We start from the raw sequence: 25,645 nt of genomic DNA on the forward strand, positions 1-25,645 counted from the left end.
TCCTTTCTCCTTTCTCCTTTCTCCTTTCTCCTTTCTCCTTTCTCCTTCTGCCCCTCCCCTGCTCACACACACTTTGTCACTCTCAAAATAATAAACTTAAAAAATAAGAGTATGAGAGGCTTGGTAGGCGCCCCCCTCAACGAGTTGTTGTTATGTTTTTAAAATTAGTGATATACACTATAGAATACGATTATAGGAAATTGAAAGGTGTAGAAAAATATTTACCCACATCTTGTAATCTGGAGATAATACTACTGTGTTTTATTATTTTTTTAAGTTTATTTTGACAGAGGGAGAGAGCGAGCCGACAAGAGGCAAAGGGAGAGAGAGAGAATCCCAAGTAGGTTCCATGTTGTCAGTGCAGAGCCCAACGTATGGCTTGATCCCAGGAACTGTGAGATCGTGACCTGAGCCAAAATCAAGAGTCAGATGCTCAACTGACTGAGGCACCCAGGCACCCCTAATATGTATTTTAAATTGGCACCCCAATTTATTTCTGGTTCTTTAATTTCAGTTAGGTACTACTCTCTGTTATGCCTCATATTCCATGCTTTTAAGCGTCCATGACAATGATCTCTCCCTTTTTTGGGCTCCGTCAAGATGTTGACACCATCCATCCATAGCAATGATATAATCCAGAATTCTCACTTCATGTCCCATCTGTCTCTCTGCTTTATCCCTATTTTCCCCAGCCTCTGGATTAAAATAAAACCAGATATTCTCCCCCTAGTTGTGAATAACAAGGTAACTTTTAGAGTGAAATCTGAGTTAACAACTCCTACGATCAGAACTTCCTGTTTGCCAATCCAACATTATGAGCTGTCCATCCCAGAAGAAAAATAAATTAAGAATTTTGTGGTGTTATAAGCCTTTTTTTTTTTTTTTTTTTTTTTTTTTTTTGGTAAGCTCTATGCTCAATGTGGGGCTTAAACTCATGACCCCGAGATCAAGAGTCACATGTTGTACTGACTGAGCCAGCCAGGTGCCCCTTCTTTTAAGCCTTTTAGATACATATATTCCTTTTTAAAAAGTCTTTGTGTTTTTAGAGCAGTTTTAGGTTTGCATCAAAATTGAAAGGAAGGTACAAATTTCTCATATATTCCCTGCCCCACACATGCATAGCCTCCCCAATATCCACATCACTCACCAGAATGGTACACTTTTTACCAAGGATGAATATACATTGACACATCATAATCACCCCAAATCCATAGTTTACCTTAGGGTTCACTCTTGGTGTTATATATTCTATGGGTTTGGACAAAAATGTACAGTGACATCCATCATTATAATAACATATTTTCACTGCCGTAAAAATCCTCTGTGCTCTGCCTGTTCACTCTCTAGCTCTACCACCCACAACAGGTAATGTCGTTTTGCCTTTTCCAGAATGTCATGTAGTTGGAATCATACAGTACGTAACCTTTTCAGATGGACTTCTGTCATTTAGTAATATGCATTTAAGTCTCCTTCATGTGTTTTCATGGCTTGATAGCTCATTTCTTTTTAGTGCTAAATATTCCATTGTCTGGACGTACCATTTATCCATCCACCTACTGAAGGACATCTTCCAAGTTTTGGCAACAGTGAATAAAGCTCCTGCAAACATCTATGTGTAGGTGTTTGGGTAGACAAAAGTTTTTAACCATTTTGGGTAAACACTAAGGAACACAATTGCTGGATTATATGTTAACAGTATGTTTAGTTTTGTAAGAAACCATCAAACTGTCTTCCAAAGTTGTACAATTTTTGCATTCCCACCAGCAATGTATGAAAGTCTCTGTTGCTCATCCTCCTCAGCATTTGGTATTGTCAGCGTTCTGGATTTTGGCCATTCTAATAGACATGTAGTGGTGTCTTGTGATTTGCATTTCCCTGATGACATGATGTGAAGCATCTTTTCATATGCTTATTTCCCATCTGTATATCTTCGTTGATGAGGGGTATGTTAAGGTCTATGACCTACCTTCTCTGACAGCACCAAGTCTGCTTTGGATTCTCTCCTTCCCTCTCTTTCTGAACCTCTCCCCTGCTCACATGCTCTTTCTCTCTCCAAATAAATGAATAAACTTAAGGGGAAAAAAAAGGTCTTTGGCCTAATTAGTAATTGAGTTCTTTATTTTCTTATTGTTGAATTTTAAGAGGTCTTTGTTTTAGATAACAGTTCTTATCAGATGTGTCTTTTGCAAATGTTTTCTCCCCATCTGTGGCTTGTCTTCACATATTTTTGACATTGTCTTTCACAGAGCAGAAGTTTTTTATTTTAAGTAAGTCCAGTTTATCAATTATTACTTCATTTATCACGTATATGGTGTTGTATCTAAAAAGGCATCACCATAACTGAGGTCATCTAGGTATTTTCCCATGTTTTTTTCTAGTAATTTTATAGTTTTATGTTTTGTATTTAGGTCTATTATCCATTTTAAGTTAATTTTTGTGAAGGATGTAAGGTCTTTGTTTAGATTTACTTTTTGCATGTAGTTGTCCATTTGTTCTAGCATTATTTGTTGAACAGACTTTCTTTTTCCATTGTTTTGCTTTTGCTCCTTTGTCAAATACCAGTTGATTATATTTATGAGGGTCTGTTTCTGAGCTGTCTCATCTATAAGTGTTTTTGAGTTCCAGTATATGTTCAGCAATATACTAGGCAATATGTGGAATACAACTTAACTGTAATATTGACTCCAAGAATACTAGGAAAATACTCATGCTTTCTTTCTCATTAAGAAAATTGGAGGGGCACCTGGGTGGCTCAGTTGGTTAAACGTCTTTCAGCTCATGGTTTGTGAGTTCGAGCCCCATGCTGGGCTCTGTGCTAACAGTGAAGCCAGCTGGGATTCTGTTACTTCCTCTCTCTCTGCCCCTCCCCCACTCACCCTCTCTGTCTCTCTGTCTCTCTCTCAAAATAAATAAACTTTAAAAAAAATTTTTTTAAAAAGAAAGAAAAAAAAATTGGAGCTGGCCTGGACTGAGAATCCAGATGCCCAGGGTCTAATGTAACAGGAAAGTAAGTTCCAAGGCCTAGAGCTCTTTCATTCAGATGTTTCCACCTGTGCAGTTGCAAATTTCCAACATCCTTTTTCAGATCCATGACAAGGTTATTCTAGCAGAGAAAGAACACTGCATTGGGAGACAACCTGGGTTCTAGTCCTGACTATCATTAACTAGTATGGAAACATTAACCAGAAGATATTGAAGCTGGAGAACTTGCTGTGGAGTTCACATTTTTTGTAGGCAGCTGCACAGCCTGGGTCAAAGAACATTAGCACAGTGGAGTCATGTATTTTCATCTGCTTACCTGGTATGCCCAGCTCTAAGCTGGCAAACAGACCCACTCATTGGGGCGGCTTTATCTCAATATAGGCTTCTAGTAACAATAAAGGTGGTTCAGATTTCTGTCTGTTCCTTATATTATATGGTCTGAGATGAAGGTGCCTGCAGCCATGAGTAGAAATCCATTTTTAGTATTTTGTCATTTGCAGATTCTTTATTTTTTAATGCTATACTCCAGGCAATAAATCTTTGTGAGGAGGGAAAGTTCCTTAGCTGTTTAGTAATGCTGATGAATTTGATTGCTTGGAAATTAGTATATGAACAGTGAATTAAGGATGTGAGATTGTTAAAAGTAGTCTAAGGTTAATTACTTATGGGGGTGTTGGTACAAATAGGAGTTGTGATTATGGTAGATATTCCAGAATAAATCAACATTGTCACTTCAAAAAAAAAATTGGAACCATCAGAACTGTCAGATTTTACCTACCCATCAGCAGTACATCCCGCTCCTATCTCATAGTAATCCCTCCATGTGTGAATGAGATCCTGCTCCAGATCTCATTGCCTGCTCCAGAGTTTCTCCCTGGTCACCTATATCAGTATTGTTGATGATTCTTCTAAGTTGATTCCTGTTAGCACATAAAATATGCTTAAAAGATAGTCTTTTCAAGAAACAATATTAAGAACAAATGAATATCCACATGGGGAAAAAAATGAACCTCACCATATACAAAATGTAAGTCAAATTAGGTTATATACCTTAAACACCAAAGGTAACACTATAAAATTTCTATTAAAGTATAGGAAATAGGGCATAAAAAGGATAACGTAAGGAAAATTATAAATAAATAATATAAAATTATAATAAAATTAATATGAATAAATAATATAGAATTAAAACTTTAGACTTCCAGGTAACCGAAGACAGTGGTGGATATGTAGTAAGTAACCTTCCAGAGTGTCATCCCCAAATAATTCAAAATCACTTCACAAGTATGCAGTTTCTATGCAAAGCCCTAGCCTTGCCATTACTTAAGCAGAGAATACCAAGACTGTAAAATAACTGTAAGTAAAAAGAGAAAAACAAATTCTACCTACAGTTTTATAAGCTCTTTCCTCCTTATCACTGAGCACTGAGCAGGGAGCATCTTAACCAAAAACAAACAAAAAACAACAAAAACCTATGAAAGCAGTATCTTGATTGAATACTGTAAGAATAAAAACAAAAAGAACTATAGATAATGCTATAACCTAGTTAGTAAAATTGTTTCCTACAGGGCTAGCAATTCTGAAACAACTTTGTGTATATCATACTTAAATAGACTTGAGGTTATGAAAGACTAATTTCTCACTCTTGGAAGAAGTTATACATAAAGAAGTCTTCAATGAACCCTGTGGTTTTGGATTAGAATCAGATGTATCAATATGAACTCATGGTTTTTAGATATATACACCCAAAGATACATAATATAGCCATGGGTATATACATGGGTTAGTACACTACATATATTTCTCAGCTCTGTCTGCAGCCTAGAAGGAATAACACTCCAATAACAATGGCCACCTCTGCTGCCCAGGTCTTGTTCTCTAAATACCATTTGCCAATAAAAGGCTTCCTAGAGAAGTAGTTAATTACAGGGCTGGAGCAGGAAAAATGCTAGATGAGCCTGGAATATACTGTGGTTCCTCAAAGTAGGTCAATGCAAAACAGATGTTGGCTTGTTGAAAAAATAAGGGAGCCAACCTGAAGGATCTCCTGAAGGTCAAAGATGCAACAATTTGAGCTACAAGATAAATAATGATAGTATTGAATTTTAACCCATCGAATAAAACAGGACTATCAAACAGCAGACCCTGGGCTAAATATGGCCTGCCATCTATTTTTGTAAATAAAGTTTTATTGGAAAACAGACATGACTATTTGTTTTTGCAGCCTTTTTTTTTTTTTTTTTTAAATAGTCCCTCTAAGGAACCCTTTTAGGTATTTTTTTCTTAATTGCCCCAACCCACCACAAAATTTTATTACCACAGATATACTGTATATCAATTTATGTACCATATATGTATCTATGCTTTCTTCATAAAAAGAGTAAGACCTTCACACCCACAAGAACCAGTTCTTAACCCCATGGAAGTGATGTTGCTCCCAATGAGAATGCATGGTTTACATATCATCAATGGCTGATTTGGAATTATAACCATAAAGTTGAGTATCTGTAACAGAGGTTGTATGGCAGGCAAAGCTTAAAGTATTTACTGTCTGTCACTTTACAGAAAAAAAATTGTTATTAAAATACCCATGGGGGCATCTGGGTGGTTCAGTTGGTTAAGCATCTGGCTCTTGATTTCGGCTCAGCCCATGATCTCACAGTTTGTGGGTTCGAGCCCCACATTGGGCTCTATGCCGACAGCACAGAACCTGGTTGGGGTTCTCTGTCTCTGTCTTTCTCTGCCCTTCCCCTGTTTACTCTCTATTTCTCTGTCTCTCAAAAATGAATAAACATTTTTTAAAAATCTTAAAATTCCCATGAATTCAACTGTATAAACAATGGATTAAATAAAAGAGAGGGGTGCCTGGGTGGTTTAGTTGGTTGAGCATTTGACCTTTGATTTCCACTCAGGTCATGATCTTGTGGTTCGTGGGGTGGAGCCCTGAGTTGGGCTCTGTGCTGATAGCACGGTGGAGCCTGCTTGGGATTCTGTCTTTCTTTCTCTCTCTGCCTCTACCCTGCTTTCACATGCACTCTCTCTCTCAAAATAAATAAATAAACTTTAAGAGAGAAAAGATAGTTCTTCCTATGGCCAAAATAAAGACAAGAATTAAGTGTTTGTGAGGATGTGAAGAAAAAAGAACCTTTGTGCACTATTGGTGGGAGCATAAATTAGTATAGCCACTGTGAAAACAGTATGGAAGATTCCTCAAAAAATTAAAAATAGAAATACCGTATGATCCAGTAATTCCAGTAGTAGGTATTTACCCAAAGAAAACAAAAATTCTAAGAGACATACAAAACCCTATGTTTATTACAGCATTATTTATAGTAGTCAGTATGGAAGTAACCTAAGTGTCCATTGATAGATGAATGGATAAGGAAGATGTAGTATATTTACACACACACACACACACACACACAGACTATACTATACAGCTATAAAAAAGGATGAGATCTTGCTACGTGCAGAAACATGGATGGACCTAGAGGGTCTTGTGCTTTTTTTTTTTTTTTTTTAATGTTTGCTTATTTTTGCCAGAGAGAGAGTCAGAACATGAACAGGGGAGGGGCAGAGAGAGAGGGAGACACAGAATCTGAAGCAGGCTCCAGGCTCTGAGCTGTCAGCACAGGGCCCAACGTGGGGCTTGAACTCACCAACCTTGAGATCATGACCTGAGCTGAAACCAAGAGTTGGATGCTTAACTGACTGAGCCACCCAGGTGTTGTGCTAAGTGAAATAAATCAGACTGAGAAAGACAAATACCATATGATTCCACTAATGTGAAACATAAAAAACAAAGCAAATGAACAAAAAGCAGAACCGGACCTAAAAATACAGAGAATAAACTGATGGTTGCCAAAGGAAAAAGAGGTAGGGGGGTAGGCATACTAGGTGAGAGGGAATGAGGGATACAGGCTTCCAGTTATGGATAAGTCATGGGAATAAAAGACACAGTATAGGGAATATAGCCAATGATACTATAATAGTGTTATATGGTGACAGACGGTAGCTACACTTGTGGTGAGCGTAGCATAGCATATAGAGAAGTTGAAACACTATGTTGTACACTTGAAACTAATGTAACATTGTATGTCAACTATGCTCAAAAAATTAAAAATTAAAATTAAAAAATTTTCCTTATGGTAGAATTCCAATCAATAAATGTAGAAGAAAAGAGGAAATAGGAGGATCGCATAAGGCAAATAGTACAGTAGCAACTGTTTCAGGCAAGGCCTAGCAGTGGATGCTAAAATTAGTGAATGAAAGTTTGAGGAGAAACAGGATCTGCATGGAGTCAAAGCATCTCCCCTCAAATACATATTGACAACAAAGAGAAGCTTTGTAGTAACCTTACAGTGGAAAAACGTGGCAAGCACCAGCTTATCTAAGGAATTAAGGTAAACATCATCAGTAATAATGCATATTGACATCCTTGATATGATGAACTAAGAAGAACAAATACAATTTTTGTGGTATACTTGCCAAAAATGCATGATCTCACTCCAATTATGGAAAAATGTGTTACAAATCCAAATTGAGGGACATTTTACAAAATAAGTGATTAGTACTCTTCAAAAGTATAGCATCATATATTCTCTCTCACTCTCTCCCTCTCTCAAAATAAATAAACATTTTTTAAAAAGACTTTAGGAGCACCTGGGTGGCTCGGTCGCTTAAGCATCCGACGTTGGCTCAGGTCATGATCTCATGGTCCGTGAGTTCGAGCCCCGCGTCGGGCTCTGTGCTGACAGCTCAGAGCCTGGACCCTGCTTCGGATTCTGTGTCTCTCTCTCTCTCTGCCCCTCCCCCACTCATGCTCTGTCTCTGTCTCAGAAATAAATAAACGTTAAAAAAAAAATTTAAAAAGACTGTAAAAAAAGGGGCGCCTGGGTATCTCATTCAGTTGAGCATCCAACTCTTGGTTTCTGCTCGGGTCATGGTCTCACTGTTCATGGGATGGAGCTTCAGATTGGGCTCTGTGCTGATAGCACAGAACCTGCTTGGGACTCACTCTCTCCCTCTCTCTTCCCCTCCCCTACTGGCTTGCACTCACGTGTGTGCATTCTATGTCTCTCAAAATAAACAAACATTAAAAAAAAAAAAAAGACTTTCAAAAGTATACCATCATGAAAGACAATCAAAGAAACTGTTACAGAGATTGAAGTTGCTAATGAGAATTAAATGCAACTATCCTACCCTGGATAGGATCTTGAAACAGAAAAACTTCAGTGAGAAAACTGGTGAATTTTGAATAAGTAGTTTAGAGGGGGTACTAATGTTAATTTCATCTTATTGTACCAAGATTATACTACAGCAGTGGGGTGAGGGATTTAAGATAACTGTTTATACTATTTTTGCAACTTTTTGATGAATCTAATTAGTCTAAAATAAAAAGTCTCAACAATTTTTAAATCTTTTGGGGCACCTGGGTGGCTCAGTCGGTTAGACATCCGACTTCAGCTCAGGTCATGATCTCGGGGTTTGTGGGTTCAAGCACCGTGTGGGGCTCTGTGCAGACAGCTAGGAGCCTGGAGCCTGCCTTGGGTTCTGTGTCTCCCTTTCTCTCTGCTCCTACCCCACTCATGCTCTCGCTCTGTCTCTCAAAAATAAATAAACATTAACAAAAAATTTTTAAAAATTAAAATCTTGCTGTTTAAAAGATACCATTAAGAAAATGAAGACAGTCCACAAACTGGGAAACACAGTTCCAAAACATATGTTTGAGAAAAGAATTGTATCCAGAATATATCAAGAACTCTTACAATGCAGTAATAGGACAACAGACCAATTAAAAAATAGGCCAAATGCTTTTTGCCCAGAGTCCGACCCAATTGTAGGAAGAGCACGACAGTGTACAGAGGCTCATACTCTGGACTTTCTAGTCATAGTACGATGAAGTAGAGCCCCTGGGAGATTGAGAGTTGGGGGAGTTTATGGAGAGCAGGGAGATCTTATAAAGTTACATTTGATGTCCTAGACTCTTACGCTGCACATGGTTGGAACTAATTAGAAACAGCGTATCAAAGGCTTTGAAAACTGAACTATAATCATCCAGCTTCCAAATTGGCCCCTGTGGTGTGTACATGTGGTAATACTACAAAGGCTTTAAAAATTAAACTAACATTGGAACCATAGAAGAACTGGGACATGTGCCCTGAACCTAACCAGAGTGCTTGCCTGCTGAAACACAGCATTCTCTAGAGGATTTTAACAGGGCCCAGGGTTTATAGCACAGTATTCCAAATGTCCAGGATATAATCCAAAATGATCACACAAAAAATTAGGAAATTCTTAAGAACTTATAAAAGACAGTAGTTATCAGCCCCACAATGAAGTGTTGGAATTATCAAAGAATTTAGAGCAGTTGTTATAACTATATGCCGTGAAGTAAACGGGAATGTTCTTGAAACAAATGAAATGTTTTAAGTTCTCAGCAAGGAAATAGAAGCTGTAGAAAAATGGAATATTTTTGGTGAAGTTTTGGGATGGTGGGTGTCTGGAGCCAATGACCAAGAAAGAATTCTTGAGGGGCGCCTGGGTGGCGCAGTCGGTTAAGCGTCCGACTTCAGCCAGGTCACGATCTCGCGGTCTGTGAGTTCGAGCCCCGCGTCAGGCTCTGGGCTGATGGCTCGGAGCCTGGAGCCTGCTTCCGATTCTGTGTCTCCCTCTCTCTCTGCCCCTCCCCCGTTCATGCTCTGTCTCTCTCTCTCCCAAAAATAAATAAAAAAAAAAAAACGTTGAAAAAAAGAAAGAATTCTTGAGACTTCTTTGGTGCAAAAAGGTGATTTTATTAAAGCACGGGGACAGGACTCTGGGCAGGAAGTACGCACTGCAAGTGGCACTGCAAGTGTGGGAGGTGACCGTTTTATGTGGGGGGAGGTAGGAGATAAAGTCAAGAGGGAGTTTCCAAAGAGGCTTTCACGTGCTAAAGACTTACTAGAGGCCTAGCTATTGTCAAACTAAGGTTGTTTTTCCCTCTAGCAAAGCATTAACATTAAGATAGTAGGGAGTTCCTGGACTTTAGGACATTGATGGGATTGCCTTTTTCTGGTAAACTGTTGGAGACTTATTTGTTTTTTGTCATTTCCTGTTTTTGGGTGGCTGGGAGCTACTGATCAATTTAGGAAGTAATGTCATTTTAACAAAATTGTAGCATTACAATATTATATATAACATGTTGTAATTATATTACAGTGTATCTTTCCACTTATTTAGATCTTTTAAAAATGAACGATGTTTTGTACTTTTCAGTGTACAAGTCTTGTACTTTTTTGCTAAATGTATTCCTAAATGTTTTGTTGTTTTTGATGCTATCATAAGTGAAATTGTTTTAACTTAATTTTCAGATTGTTCATTGCTAGTGTATAGAAATATAATTGATATCTTATATTGACCTTATATCCTACCACATTGCTTATTAACTCTACTTGGGATTTATTTTGTTGTTGTTTGTGGATTCCTTAGGATTTTCTTTATACGAGATAATATCATCTATAAGTAGAGATAGTTTTACTTCTTCCTTTTGTTTCTTGTTCTTGCCTAATTGTCCTGTTCAGAATATCCAGTATCATGTTGAATGGAAGTGACAAGAGGTGACATCCTTGTCTCCTTCCTGTACTTAGAGGGGAAACTTTCAGGCTCTCACCATTAAATGTGATAATAGCTGTGGGTTTTCATAGATTCCCCTTTATCAAGTTGAGTAAGTTCTCTTTAATTCATAGTTTGTTGTGTATTTTTATCACAAAAGGGGTTGGGTTTTTGTCATATGCGTCTTCTGTGTCTATTGAGATTAATGTATATGGGTTTGTATTTGTTTTACTTTTCTATTTTTTTTAGGATTGATTTTTATTCTATTACTATGATATATTGGTTGACTTTTATATGTTGAGTCAACCTTCCATTCCTACTTATCTTCCCTCCCTCTGGTTACTCATTTAGTATTCCCTGACTTGATGAATACCATCTAAGCCATCCAGATGCTCAAGCCAGAAGCCCAAGAGTCATCTTAGACCTTTCTTTCCCCCCAACTCACTACATCCAATCAGTTGATTCTGTCCTAATACCCTCCTAACTTTTCCCACTTTCAACTCATCCTTGACTCTGAGGCCAGGAGTGATTTTTTTTTCCTCCTAAAGATGAATCTCATAACCTGAATCTATTTATAGAAAAATTTATGAAGGAGAAATTTGTATTTACTTCGTGCCTCCTGCTAATAATGTACATAAACCATTACCAACTGTTTGGTCTTTGTCTTGTTTTTAAAGACTCAGACTACTTTCTGTGAACTATGGGTGACTCTTCTGTTTTTTGAAATATTTGTGCTATAGTAAACAAAACTATGGTATTGGTATAAAAACAGACACATAGATCAGTGAAGCAAAATTGAGAGCCCCGGAATAAACCCACACGTGTATGGACATTTAGTTTATGGCAGTGGAGCCAAGAGCATAAAATGGAGAAAGGACAGTCTCTTCAAAAGATGGTGTTGGGAAAACTGGACAGTCATATGCGAAAGAATGAAACTAGACCACTATCTTATAGTGTACCCCAAGATTAACTCAAAATGGATTTAAAACTTGAACGTAAGACCTGAAACCATAAAGCTTCTAGAAGAAAACAGGTGGCAAGCTCCTTGACATCAGTCTTAGCAATGTATTTGTGGATCTAACTCCAAAGACAAGGGAATCAAAGGCAAAAGTAAACAAATTGAGGGACACCTGGGTGGCTCAGTTGGTTAAGTGTCTGACTTTGGCTCAGGTCATGATCTTGTGGTTTGTGACTTCCAGCCTGCATCGGGCTCTGTGCTGACAGCTTGGAGCCTGGAGCCTGCTTAGGATTCTGTGTCTCCTCTCTCTCTGCCCCTTCCCTGCTAGTGCGCTCGCTCGCTCTCTCTGTCTCAAAAATAAATAAACCTTAAAAAAATAAACATATTGAAATACATCAAACTAAAAAGCCTCTGCATAGTGAAAGAAACCATCATCAAAAGGAAAAGGCATCCTACTAAATGGGAGAAGATATTTGCAAATTACATATTTGCCAAGGGGTTAATATCCAAAATATATTAAAAAATTCCTACAACTTAACAAAAAACAGTTCAAATAAAAAAATGACCAGAGGATCTGCATAGACATTTTTCTAAAGGAGACCTATAAATGGCTAACAGACACATGAAAACATGTTCAGCATCACTAATTATTAGGGAAATGCAAACCAAAACCATAATAAGATATCACCTCATATGGGTTAGATTGGCTGTCATCAAAATGACAAGAAATAACAAGTGTTGGAGAGGGTATGGAGAAACAGGAGCCCTCATATGTAAATAAAACCCTGGGAATATAAATTAGTGCAGCTGCTGTGTAAAACACTATGGTTATTCCTCAAAAAGTTGAGAATAGAGCTGCCATACTATCTAACAGTCCCACTACTGGACATTTATCTGAACATGAAAACATTAATACAAGAAGATATATGCAGCCTGGTGTTCATTACAACATTATTTACAATAGTCAAGATATGGAAACAACCTAAATATGCATCAGTGGATGAATGGATAAAGAAGGTGTGGTATATAGACATTGTGGAATACTATTCAGCCATAAAAAAGAATGAAATCAGATGTTGACAACATGGATGGACCATGAGGGTATTAAGTGAACTAAGTCAGAAGGAGAAAGTAAAAAATAGTATTACTTCACTCATATGTGGAATCTAAAAAAATAAAATATAACAAATAAAAACAAACTCATAGACAAACAGATTGGTGGTTACTACAAGGGTAGGCGGTTGAGGGGTGGGTAAAGTGGGTGAAGGGAGTCAAATGTATGGTAATAGATGATAACTAGACTTTTGGAGGTGATCACTTTGAGATGAACACAGATATTTAATTAAAATGTTATATAATTAAAACTTATATACCAATTGTACTTCAATTAAAAATGGGGTTTATAATTTATTACCATAGGAGTGTTACTAAGTGCTATTTTTGGATGCTAAGATTTTGTGTAATGTCATGTAATAAAAGAGTAAAATAGGAGAGAGGGCTTAAAAACAGATGAATACCAAAAGAGAAAGTGGCATGTGGTGAGGCTGCTACTAATTTGTTGCTGTGGTGCAATTGATCCATTGTGAGAATCCTTTTCTTGCAAAGTTTACACACATTATATCATATTACAGAGATTTTGAAGTCTATCATCATCTGGTCATAACATACATATACTAGTCAAGTAATAACTCAGTATGGATTTTTGTAGAAGTTTTTTTATTTAAAAAAATTTTTAATATTTATTTTTGAAAGAGAAGGAACATGAGCAGGGGAGGGGCAGAGAGAGAGGGAGACACAGAATCAGAGGCAGGCTCCAGGCTCTGAGCTGTCAGCACAGAGTTCTGAAGCGGGGCTCAAACTCAACAAACTGTGAGATCTTGACCCGAGCTGAGGTTTGACACTTAACCAACTGAGCCACCCAGGCACCCCTAGAAGTTACTTTAATTTTTTTTTTTTTTTACATTTATTTGTTTTTGAGAGACAAAGTGAGACAGAGCATGAGTGAGGGAGGGGTAGAGAGAGAAGGAGACACAGAATCCCAAGCAGGCTCCAGGCTCCGAGCAAGCATTCAGCACAGAGCCTGACGCGGGGCTCGACCTCACAAACCGTGAGATCATGACCTGAGCTGAAGTTGGACACTTAACTGACTGAGCTACCCAGGCACCCCCACTAGAAGTTATTTTAAGTCCAAATTATATTAAATGGATAAAGTCTAAATTTTGCATTTGTATATATAAAGTTTATGTATATCAAATATAAAAGCTCTATAAACAGTTTTAAGTCAGTTTATTTATTTATTTTGCAGCCTTGCATTGCATCCTGAACGAGTATTGGTAGCAACGGGACAAGTTGGGAAAGAGCCTTATATCTGTGTTTGGGATTCATACACTGTGCAGACCATATCAATTCTAAAGGATGCTCATACACATGGTATAGCTTGTTTAGCATTCGACTTAGACGGGCAGGTATGTGATTTTTTTTCTTTTTCTAAACTACATCTTATAAACGTGTACTATAAGAAATGATTACAAATCTATAAATATTAAATTGGAAAGCAATTGATGAAAAATACCTGTTTGTTCAAGGGTGGAGGTACATTGGGTGGATAGTTGATGAATATAAGAAAAATAAGAACAAGAAGTGGTCTTTATTTCACATATCACAAACTTTTTAATTGAATTAATACTATTATAAAAGCCAAAGAGATTCTGACTCAGTAGAATATTACCTAATTGTCCTAGAAATTTTACATATAACTTTTCCAGGTATCAACATAACTTTCCTTATGTTGATAAGACAGATGAAAGACGTCTTAGGAAGACATCTTAGGAAAACTAAGTTTCTCTAAGTAGAGCTGTATACATTTTAATTTTCAGTTATTTTAAAGGTTTCTGTTGAAGTTACATTTTTTATTGAAAATAAGGAGGTGGTTCCTATAAGAGCTATTTTTATACAAAATCAAAGTTGAAAACAAAGGATATAATTATCAGTTCCCAAATTATCATCTACTTCTAGTGAATGATTATTTTAAAAAATTAAACAGGCCAAGAACTTTTTTATGGTGTTTTCATGGAACTTGTTATACCTAAAACATATTTAAGAAGTGGTGAGAAGTTGAATTTTGCAGGTATGGTTAATTTGTAGTCTTTAACAGTTTTATGTTAAAATTAGACTTTAACAGTCATTTTAACTTTTAGAAAGATTTTAGTTGCCTGCTTTTCAGTTCATAAAATTAATTTTATAGGTTGAGATTTTATAAAAACAGATCACATTGTGTTTTGTTCTCTTGAAAATGACAGATATTTTATTTATAACTAAGGAATAGCTTCTTTGAGTAGCATAGATTAATATGCCTTTCTGTTAAGAGTCTGTTAAGAGATCTTTAAGACTTAATTGGAACCTTTCATTTGGGGAAAAATGTGCTTCTAGGTTTAATATTAGTATTGTAGCAGTGATTGGCAATTACAGAACCTTAATTCATGTCCTGTTTTGCTATTTTTCAAGTCCCTTACTGTCCTCATATCAATTTTATTTTCTTTTTTAAAAGGAAGAGAATTACTCTTAACCTATCTCTTGGGAGATTAAATTTTATGAAACAAACGTACATGGATTTTTTTTTTAGTCATTTACTAAAGGTGTTATGAAGTCCACGATGTATTAACTATAAATATCTGTATTCTTTCAACATAGATGTTTTCTTCCTAATTTTGAAATTGCTCTTTCTAAATGTTATGTGTTGCATTGCTGAGGAATTTCTTTTGTGTATATAAGGAGAAGTCATGCCCATAGCTCTTCCTAGTTGAAAGCCTTTAATTTTGCTTATTTTGTAGAACTTATAAGAAAAGCCTTTGGTACATGTATTTTATTATCACAAATCTTCATGAGAATGTGTTACTTAAAAGTTTAAGCTTATAAAAAACAATAGCTAAAAGTTACCGAGCACATACTAAGTACCAGGCATTGTGCTGAGCCTGCATTATCTTATTTAATCCTCACAGCAACCCTATGAAATAGATACTATTATTATCTCTATTTTACAGATAAAGAAACTGAGACTTAGAGAGGTTAAATAACTTGCCCCAGGTTACACAGCTAGTAAATGGAGCCAGAGCGGAAACCCAGGTCAGTCACACTCCAAAGCTCATGTTTTTAATCACAATGCTCTCCTGCCTCCCAAACATGGAACTTAGGAAGTAGTTATTTATATTTCAGAAGAAATTCATCCATCTTAAATACAATTAAAGCTTATAAGGAACTGCTGCCGACTGAAGATTAAGAAGAGTATCTCTGAAATTCTATTGAGAAAATGCCTTAGTTAAAAAATATATTTGAGAATATATTCACTAATATCTGAACTGTTTATGAGCTATCAACTAGGAAATAATTGTGATTTTTGCATTTTATAATAGTGCTCTATTAAGATTTATCCAATGAATTTCCCTGTTAACAGTAATGCTGAATATTATTTTCCCAGAGGCTTTCTTCTAAATGGACTGAATATCCACTCTGACACCAGAAGTCTGCCTTACTGAGAATAATTAGGGCCTGAAAAGTCTGTTTCTATAACGCACATCAAACAGGGACTAAAATTTCTAAGTGGGAGGGAGGGAAATTTGATACTTTATCTTGCAAATACAACAGTACACTGCAAAAACATTTCTCATGTTGAAGAAAATCTAAGCTGTAGTTACAGCTCTGGTGATTTACAGAATGAACTAAGAATAAAGCATTAGTTTTTAACTTAATTTTGTCAATTATATGATGGTACAAAATAAAAGGCTTTAGTGTACCTTAGCCTTTTGACACATGATTATCAAGAGAGTAATTTTTGCAAAAATATTAGGGGAGTTCACTGGTTTTTCCAAGTGCCTTTTAGCAGTCTCTTGCTAACTTGACATATCTCGAGTGCCTATTGTATTATTCTTGAGTTTTTTTCTTTTAATTTTTTTTTTCAACGTTTTTTATTTATTTTTGGGACAGAGAGAGACATAGCATGAACGGGGGAGGGGCAGAGAGAGAGGGAGACACAGAATCGGAAACAGGCTCCAGGCTCCGAGCCATCAGCCCAGAGCCTGACGCGGGGCTCGAACTCACGGACCGCGAGATCGTGACCTGGCTGAAGTCGGACGCTTAACCGACTGCGCCACCCAGGCGCCCCTCTTGAGTTTTTTTCTATTTCTCTGCCAGATCCTAATTTCTAATGATTTTATGTAGGATTTTACCGGTATTTATTCCATCAAGTCCTGCCTCTCTTGCAAAATTTGTGATTTTACTTTGTGACATTATGATCATTAGTTCTTGTGTAATAAACACTGAGACTACAAGGACTCACATACTAACATGTTTTAAGTATAATTGTTTGTTATTTGAATATGGTTTACAGTTGCAGGAACTCATGGGATGCGTCTAGCTGTGTCTACTAGGATAGTTTTCTTATTTGAGCATTGAGTGCACTAGAATCTTTTAATAAATCCAGTTCAGTTAAGGGATACAACTAAGATTTTGTTGGGATCAAGGAGAAATTCAAGAAGCTGGTTTTCTTTTTCCCTTTCTGACTTTTACTTCTTAATTAAAGGTGCCTTTCCTTCTGTCTGCTTCTTAAATGTCAGTGTTCTTTAGGAATCTGTGGCCTTCTTTTCTTTTTACTTATTCTCTCTAGGTGATCATCTAGAGCCATGATTTTAATGTCCATGTCAGTTAACAGTGAGGCCCCAGTTTCTCTCAACTCCAGATACCGCCCCCCATCCCTGCCAAATGTCATACAAATATACTATGTACGATACCTTTAAAACTGAATCTCTCTTTATTCCAACTCTCTTAAAAGACAAAGTTGACCCTTTCTCTGGCTTTGGCCTGCTTCTCCAGCCTTGTCTCTGGCCACTTTCCAGTTGGCACTCCTCCCCTCAGCTACCCTGAATTAGGCTTTTTCCTGAAGGCACCATGATCTCTCTAATCTTGCTGTCCTTTGGTCTGAAAGGCACTTTCTCTTACTTTTCTACCCAACTCTTACATGGTTAAAGCGTTACTTTTACTGGAAAACTTTATCTTCTTCCTCACCTACCCAGGCTGGGTAAATGTGAGAAAACATGATACAGTAAAAAATGATAGAAAGCTAGGAGAGGAAGCAGTATTGGCTTGGTTATTTCTCTCTTATCCTCTCTGCTGTTGCTTAACCTGTGCTGAGGGAGGTTGATTTTGGCCATGTTAAGTTTATCAGGGCTACAGAGGAAGTGCTTCCAGATCTCCTTTTTTTTCACTGTCTGTACAGAGCTGGATGCTTCGAGGCTCTATGGAGATACATGGAGTTTTAAAGCTTTTGGCCCATCGTGGTTTGCTGTGTGTGTAGGATGAGCCAGGTCAGAAGAAGCATCAATAGAATGGGCAGTCCCCCTCTGACTATTCCTCACTTTATATTTGTTTTGTGAAATTTTAATCTCTACACAGTAGGTAGATTTCTTTTAGCTAGATATTTACTGATACCCTGTAATTCCCAAGACTCTCAGGAAAAGTAAGTCCTCTCCTCTTGTTCCCTTGGTCTTTCTGCCAGGGTGATTTGATGGAGAGCCACAACAAACTATATACTGTATCTTTTCATGGGAGCCATTCATTCTGCCCATTTGAGGGTTTAAATAGTAATTCTACTTTGCAGAATTTGTTTGAGTATTAGTTGGCGTTTCTCATTCAGACAGGTAGAGGGCATAGGTTCTTAAAGCTAGTTATGGTTGTGGTAAATTAACAATGATGATGATAACAAACATTTATGTAACATTAACCACATATTAACTTTTTTGTGTATGTATATATGTTAATTCTCATAGTAACCCTATGAAACACTTTTATTATTCCCACTTAATAGGTGAGGAAACTGCGGTTCAGAGAGGCTACATAACTGCTGAAAGTAATCTAATTAATTAATGAGAGATGGAGCTGATGTTCAAACCTAGGTAGTCTGATACCAGAATCTATGCTTTAAATCAGAGGTTAGTAAACTGGTGCACTTTCTGTAACAACTCAGTAAATATTTAAGCCTTGTAGACCATACATACGGTCTCTGTTGCCACTCCTCAGCCCTGCGTTGTAGTAGGAAAGCAGTCATGGGCAGCTTGTAAAAGAATCGGTATGGCTGCACTCCAGTAAAATTTTATTTACAAAAACAGGATTCAGGCAGGATTTGGCCTGAGGATTGTAGTTTGCTGACCCCTGCTTCTAACCCAGGGCAAAAAATCTGTGTCGTGGGCTGATCCTTGTGATTTCTTCTTTATCCCTTTCAGTTACTTACAAGTGTATTGTTAATTTGCACACAGTTGGAGGATTTTCTGCACAACTTTCTGTTACTCTAATTTCTGTTTTTGTCAGAGAACATACTCTGTATTTTAGGGTTTTTTTTATTTGGTTAGGCTTATTTTGTGATTCAGAATTTTGTGATCTTCATGAAGTTTCATGTGCACTTGGAAAGGATGTGAAAAAAATATATTCTGCTGTTTCTTTCTCTCCTTCTGTTTACTGTGCTGTCGTCGTTCATTTTACTTATATGTATTTTGCAAATCCCATAATAACTATTGTTATTTTTGCCTTAAGCAGTTTAAAAAGAAAATTAAAAATAAAAGTCTTATTTACATATTTACCATTTGGATGCTTAATTCACAGGTGTATCATTTCTGTCTGGCTGAAGTAATTTCCATTATCATATCTTCTAGTGCAGGTCTCACCTTCTGTTTGCTTGAAAAAGCCTATTTTGACCCAATTTTCCAAAGGTAATTTTGCTAGGTATACTGTTCTATGTTGCCTTTTTCCTCCTTAGGATTTTTGAAGAGGTTACTCATTGTCATCTGACTTGTATAGCTTTAGATGAGAAATCTAGAATAACTTTTTAATCTTTGTTCCTCCATACTAAAATTGTCTTTTTTTCTGACTGCTTTTAAGATTTTTCTCTTTAGCACTGGTTTTAGCAATTTGATTACCATTTGTGTTGATGTATGTTTTCTCTGTGTGTGTTTATTGAACTTCTTAGATTTGCTGGGTTTATGAGTTTCATCACATTTAGAAAATTTTAGCCATCATTTCTCTGATTTTATATTTTCTTTGCCTCCATCTTCTCCTTTTGGAACTACAGTTACTTGTATACTAGACCACTTGATGTTTTTCTAAAGTTAGCTGAGGCACCATCATTTTTTCCTTTTTTTTTTTTTTTTCTGTGCTTTATTTTGAATCATTTCTCTTGCTGTATCTGTAAGTTCATCTATCTTTTCTTAATTCTCTAAATTGCTGTTAATCCTATGGTGTGAATTTTTATTTCACATAATTCAACATTTATTTTTACAAATTATGTATGTTCTTTCAAATCTTCCATTTCTCTTTTTATTCTTTGTATGTTTTAAAATAATTCTTGGGGCACCTGGGTGGCTCAGTCGATTAAGCATCCGACTTCGGCTCATAGTTTGTGAGTTCAAGCCCCACATCGGGCTCTGTGCTGACAGCTTGGAGCCTGGAGCTTGCTTTGGATTCTGTGTCTCCCTCTCTCTCTGCCCCTCCCCCACTTGCATTCTGTGTGTATGGGTGTGTGTGTGTGTGTCTCTCTGTCAAAAATAAATAAACATTACAAAATTTTTAAAAATAATAAAAATAATTCTTGAGCATCCTGAACATTTTCATTTTAATAGCGAATGTCTCCTAATTTTTATCATTTCTGTGATTCTTGGGTCTGCTTCTATTAACTGATTTTTCTCCTGGTTATTCATCACATTTTCTTCTTTGTTCACATGTCCAATAATTTTTTTTATTGGATGCTGGACACTGTATATGTTACATTCTGCATTCTGGATTTTGTTGTATTCCTTTAAAGTATTTTGCACATTAAAAAAAAATAAAGTATTTTGTACATTGTTCTGGCACGTAGTTAAATTCCTTGTGAATAAGTTTAATCCTTGTGAAAGCTTGCTTTCAAGCTTTTTGGGGGGCAGGGCTAGAGTAGCTTTTCCTCTAGGACTACTGGTTTAACTTTGCCACTAAGGTGCAACTCTTCTGGGATCCCTACTGAATACCTAGTGAACTCAAAGAGTTATCTCCATTCTGGCTATTGGGAACTTGAGTGATCCTGACCCTTTATGATCTCTGGGAATTTTTTGGCTGTAGCTCCCCAGTAATTGCTTTTTGTCCACAATTTGTTCTTTGCATGGCCTGACGGATTTCACCCTGGGCATGAAAAGATTGGTGTTCTCAAGGGGACCCATAAACAAATTTTCTGGAGCTCTTTCTCTGCTCTGCAAATCCTAGCCATGACGTCTGAACTCTAGGCTCGCTCTGTCTTCTCAAATCAGCAAGTCTGCTGGGCCCTGTTTGGATTCTACCTTTCTGTGCTATAATATGGAAATTGCCTCCTAGATGAAGGCTAGGGCAAGTACAGGTCTCACCTTGTTTGTTTCTCCCCCTTTGAGAGTTCACAGTGCTTCACTTCCTGTTTTGAATGTCTGAAAATGTTCGTTTTTGCATACTTGTGTGGTTTCTGGTTGTTTATGGCGGGGGGCAGGTTCAGACCCTGATACTTCTCCATGGCTGGAATTCCATCTCTCACGTTTCTTAACCTCTCTCACACTTTCCATCTTGCTAGCTCCTCTTTTTAACTCTGTATCTTCATCTCCCTCTACTTGCCTATGTAACTCTTCCACTGAGTTTTAAATTTTATTTATTTTATTTTTCATTTCTAGAAATTCCATTCGCTTCTTCAGATATGCTTGGATACTTTTTATAGTCTCCTATTCCTTCTTCATATGAAGATATTTTGAAGCCTTAATTTTATATCTCTGTTCACCTGATAATTCCAATATCTGATGTTTTATGGGACTGATTTTGCTATTTGTCTTGATTTGCTGATTCTTACTTGTTCTTATTTCCCATGGCTATGGGGGTTAGAGGTGTTTATTGAATTGCTACCTATAGGAATTCTTTGAGGGATGGATTGAAGTGTCAGTTCTCCAGATAGGATTTATATTCACCTGTGTTTGCTACATTGTTGAAGATGCCTGAAGACTGCAACCCTTAGGGCCACTCTGAATAAAATTTTCCGCTTGAGGGGTTTATGATTAATGTGGAGTTAGGCCCTACAACCAGTTGAAAGCTGCTTATATCTATCCATTTGCCGGGAGGTTTTTCTTCCCCTTCATGCATGCCACCTCTTTTTAAAAAAGGGCTGGGGTGCCTGGGTAGCTCAGTCGGCTAAGCGCCCATCTCTTGATTTTGTCTCAGGTCATGATCTCACAGTTCCTGAATTTGAGTCCTGTGTCAGGCTCCATGCTGATAGCATGGAGCCTGCTTGGGATAGTCATTCATTCATTCATTCATTCATTCTCTCTCAAAATAAATAAATAAATAAACTTTAAAAACAGGGGAGGGATACTTTCTTGTTTTCCCTTTCTCTGAGCAGTTCACTGCTTTAGATATCTGAAATTCAAATCTATACCTTGGGCTGGCCCTAAACCTTATCTCCCTCCCATTCTTGTTCAGTCTGCAGAACAAACATCAGGCTTACTAAGAGTTAGCTGGTGCCTTTAGAGTAAAGTGGATGTGGGAGCTTTCTTACCTTCCAGGATTCCTATGTGAAATCACTTTGTTTTTGTTCCAGATTTCTTAATTCCTTGACAGCTCAGCAGTGCATTTAAAAAGATGTTTTTACATTTTATCTAGCATTTTTAGTTTTTGGCAGGAGAGATGTTTTAGGGTATTTTGTCAGTGCTACTGTTAGGATGGAAGTCTCTCTTCCGTTTCTTAATGTAAAGAACTACGCATATGTGAATATTAACAAGATGAAATACATCCAGCCCTTCTCTATTAGGTCTATAAAACATAAATGTGTAAGTTTTGATGTTTTGATGCCCATGAGTAGAATTTGTTTATAATTTGCTTCCTTTTTGATTTGTTTGCTTTTTATTCCCTCATGGACTTCTTGGATATAATTCAGCGCTTGGTTTCAGTTGGACTTGATTCAAAGAATGCAGTTTGTGTTTGGGATTGGAAAAGGGGAAAAATGTTATCTATGGCCCCTGGCCACACAGACAGAGTAAGTATTCTCCTTTGGGGTTTCTACTGGGTACTGGATGGGGGAAAAGCCAGAGGAGAGCCAGAGGATTTTGTGTTTCTGTACTTTGTTATTGCCAGATAGTTCATATGTAACTAATAATTTAAAGTACAACTGTAAATACTCAGAAAATTTTAGAACGTATATGTATTGTAGTACTCAAAAATATGACTCAGTATGCATAGTGTTAGTGCTAAACTTTTAACCATTGTTTGCTTCAGGATAAATGATGAATGGTTCATGCCTATGGTCTATTTAGTATGGTTTATCACTAATTTGTTATGTATATATCACAAAGTGAAAAATGATATGTATGTGTGAATTTGAAATTATGTATTCATATTAAAAATTTTAGAGACCTAACATTTTTTACTTTGGAAACTTGTTAAAAATATATTCCTTGTTCTAAGCTATATAAAGTTAATCATAAAAAATACTTTGTAGTCAACTTTTTAATTAAATTTACTTTTATAAACATACATCAAAAACGTTGTTATAAGCCTTGTAAAATGTCTCATTTGTGTGTGTGTGTGTGTGTGTGTGTGTGTGTGTGTGTAGTAAAATTATGACCTGAAGCACAGGAGATACAGTGTTTGATTCTATTGGGGGTGGGGGGGTAGGGGTGGAATCTATGAATGAATCTATAAAAGTAGCATAGAAAATTTTGTGTGTATTTGCATTTTGGAAAATAAACTTGTCTTTTAGCAGATTCTCAAAAGGGCCTGTTACTCACAAACACAATTTAGAGAATTATTATTATTATTTTTTTAAATTTTTTTTTTTTAACGTTTATTTATTTTTGAGACAGAGAGACAGAGCATGAACGGGGGAGGGTCAGAGAGAGGGAGACACAGAATCTGAAACAGGCTCCAGGCTCTGAGCTGTGAGCACAGAGCCCGACGCGGGGCTCGAACTCACGGACCGCGAAATCATGACCTGAGCCGAAGTCAGCCGCTTAACCGACTGAGCCACCCAGGCGCCCCAGATAATTATTAAAGTATAACAGATCAGATTTGTATATTTTAATTAGGTAATTGCATATTCTGACTTAAAGCATTACACACTTTGGATTTAGTAAGTAGATTATTATGAAGATGGTACTGTTGGAATTTTTAAAGTATTTTTGTAGTTAGTATTTAAAGTTGCATCAATATGGTTTTCATATAATCTGTGTATGGTGACTTGTTAAACATTAATTTATAAGATGTAATCGTTATTATTACTGAAGAATATAATTTTATACATTTTTAAAGGTAATAAGCATCTTAGGTGATTATGCAGGCAGGTGTTAAAAGAAACATGGTGAAGAGTAACAGAATTGTTTTTTTCTGCTATGAAATTATTTTTCAAGAGCTTTTCTTTTGTTATTAAAGTATATGTTTCTATTGCATATTTTCAGCTGGGTTTTTTGTCGTTTGCTATTATAACAAAAATGGTTGGTTAGAATTTAGAATTTTGGCAATCTTAGACAAGAACAAAGCCTGAGATCTCCAAATTTTAAGTATAAGGTAATTTTGTTTGACCCATAAACAATAAAGAAAGCTAAAAAATAAAAACAATTTTCACTGTGAAATAAATATTTGGATTCTTTATGTAAGTAATTTTGTATGGTAGAAACCTATAAAAACATTCCCTTTTTCAATTGCTTAAAAAAGTTCTCAGGGCACCTGGGTGGCTGAGTTGGTTAAGCATCTGGTTCTTGATTTCAGCTCAGGTCCTGACCTCACAGTCAGTGAGATTGAGCCCTGTGTTGGGCTTTGCACTGACAGTGTGGAGCCTGCTTGAGATTCTCTCTCCTTTCTCTCTGCCCTGCCCTCTCTCTCTCTTTCTCTCAAAATAAATAAACATTAAAAAAAGTTCTCTGTTTCTAGCTGTGTTAAGTGTACATTCCATTCATTATGTTTTCTGTGCAGAAATTATGTAGGTACTTGCCTCATGCCCTAGTTCTGTTGAACATTCTTGTGACTTACAGACGAAATTTTTTATTTTTTTTAATGTTTACTTATTTTTTTAGAGAAAGTGAGAGAGAGAGAGAAAGAGAGAGAGAGAGAGAGAGAGAGAATCCCAAGTAGGTTCTTTGCTGTCAGCCCAGAGCCTGACACAGGGCTCCATCTCAGAAACCATGAGACCATGAGCATAGCTGAAATCTAGAGTCAGAAACCTAACCAACTGAGCCGCTCACATGCCCCTGGACCAGATTTTTTAAAAAATTAAAAAGAGGCATTAATTTTCACTTCACTAGTTGTTTCATAAAGTTCATAGAAGCTAAGAAATAATTTTTTATTAATATTTTATTTTTATTTCAAATTTTTAAATTCTACTTAATATATATGGTAAAACTGGTTTCAGGAGTAGAATTTAGCGATTCATCACTTACATATAACATCCAGTGCTCCTCACAGCACCCATTACCCTTTTGGCCCATCCCTCACCCATTTCCCCTCTAGCAACCCTAAGTTTGTTCTACATAGTAAAGAGTCTTCTATGATTTGCTTCCCTCTCTTTTTTTCCCCCTTTCTCCTATGTTCATGTTTTGTTTCTTAAATTCCACATATGAGTGAAACCATATGGCATGTCTTTATCTAAGAAATAATTTTTGTTCATATCATTTACATATTTATTTCTCATGAGATTGTGAAGTGTGGGATTCTGATTATTATTCATTGAGGAATATTGTTTTATGATAGGTAGGGTGTTGGGGCATTTGGTCTTTTGGATGGATTCTTAAGTGATTTTGAAAATAAGTATTTTAACCATGAATCTGATTTGTTTACAGATATTTGATATCTCTTGGGACTTGTACCAGCCAAATAAACTTGTCAGCTGTGGTGTAAAACATATCAAGGTACTAGAAAGGTCTTGTTTTATAATAGTCATTTATACTTACTCTCTGCCACTAAGTACTCACCACACTATTTACAATTTAGGGGAGTCTTAGGATTTTGACAGTACTTATTTTTAAAATGTCAACATTTTTAACGTTCTGATGTTCAACCTAACAGGCATTTACTGTGTCATTACTGTGTGTGAGGCACTGTAAG

At 36.6% G+C, this 25,645-nt stretch overlaps 1 protein-coding gene across 3 annotated transcripts in view; it reads left to right on the plus strand.

The window, feature by feature from the left end:
- The window catches only part of EML5 (EMAP like 5), a 181,368-nt gene that overhangs the window by 12,071 nt on the left and 143,652 nt on the right, over nt 1-25,645 (plus strand). For 2 of the 3 annotated variants that reach the window (XM_049612358.1, XM_049612360.1), the window contains exons 2-4: nt 13,839-13,998; nt 22,488-22,586; nt 25,381-25,449. In XM_049612358.1, the coding sequence (XP_049468315.1) occupies nt 13,839-13,998; nt 22,488-22,586; nt 25,381-25,449 (328 nt within the window). Of the gene's footprint in view, nt 1-13,838; nt 13,999-18,424; nt 18,514-22,487; nt 22,587-25,380; nt 25,450-25,645 lie in introns of those variants that run through there. The other variant, XM_049612359.1, reaches the window with a different exon arrangement.

The sequence above is a fragment of the Panthera uncia genome (genome assembly GCF_023721935.1).
Source record: "Panthera uncia isolate 11264 chromosome B3 unlocalized genomic scaffold, Puncia_PCG_1.0 HiC_scaffold_1, whole genome shotgun sequence".
Classification (NCBI taxonomy): domain Eukaryota; kingdom Metazoa; phylum Chordata; class Mammalia; order Carnivora; family Felidae; genus Panthera; species Panthera uncia.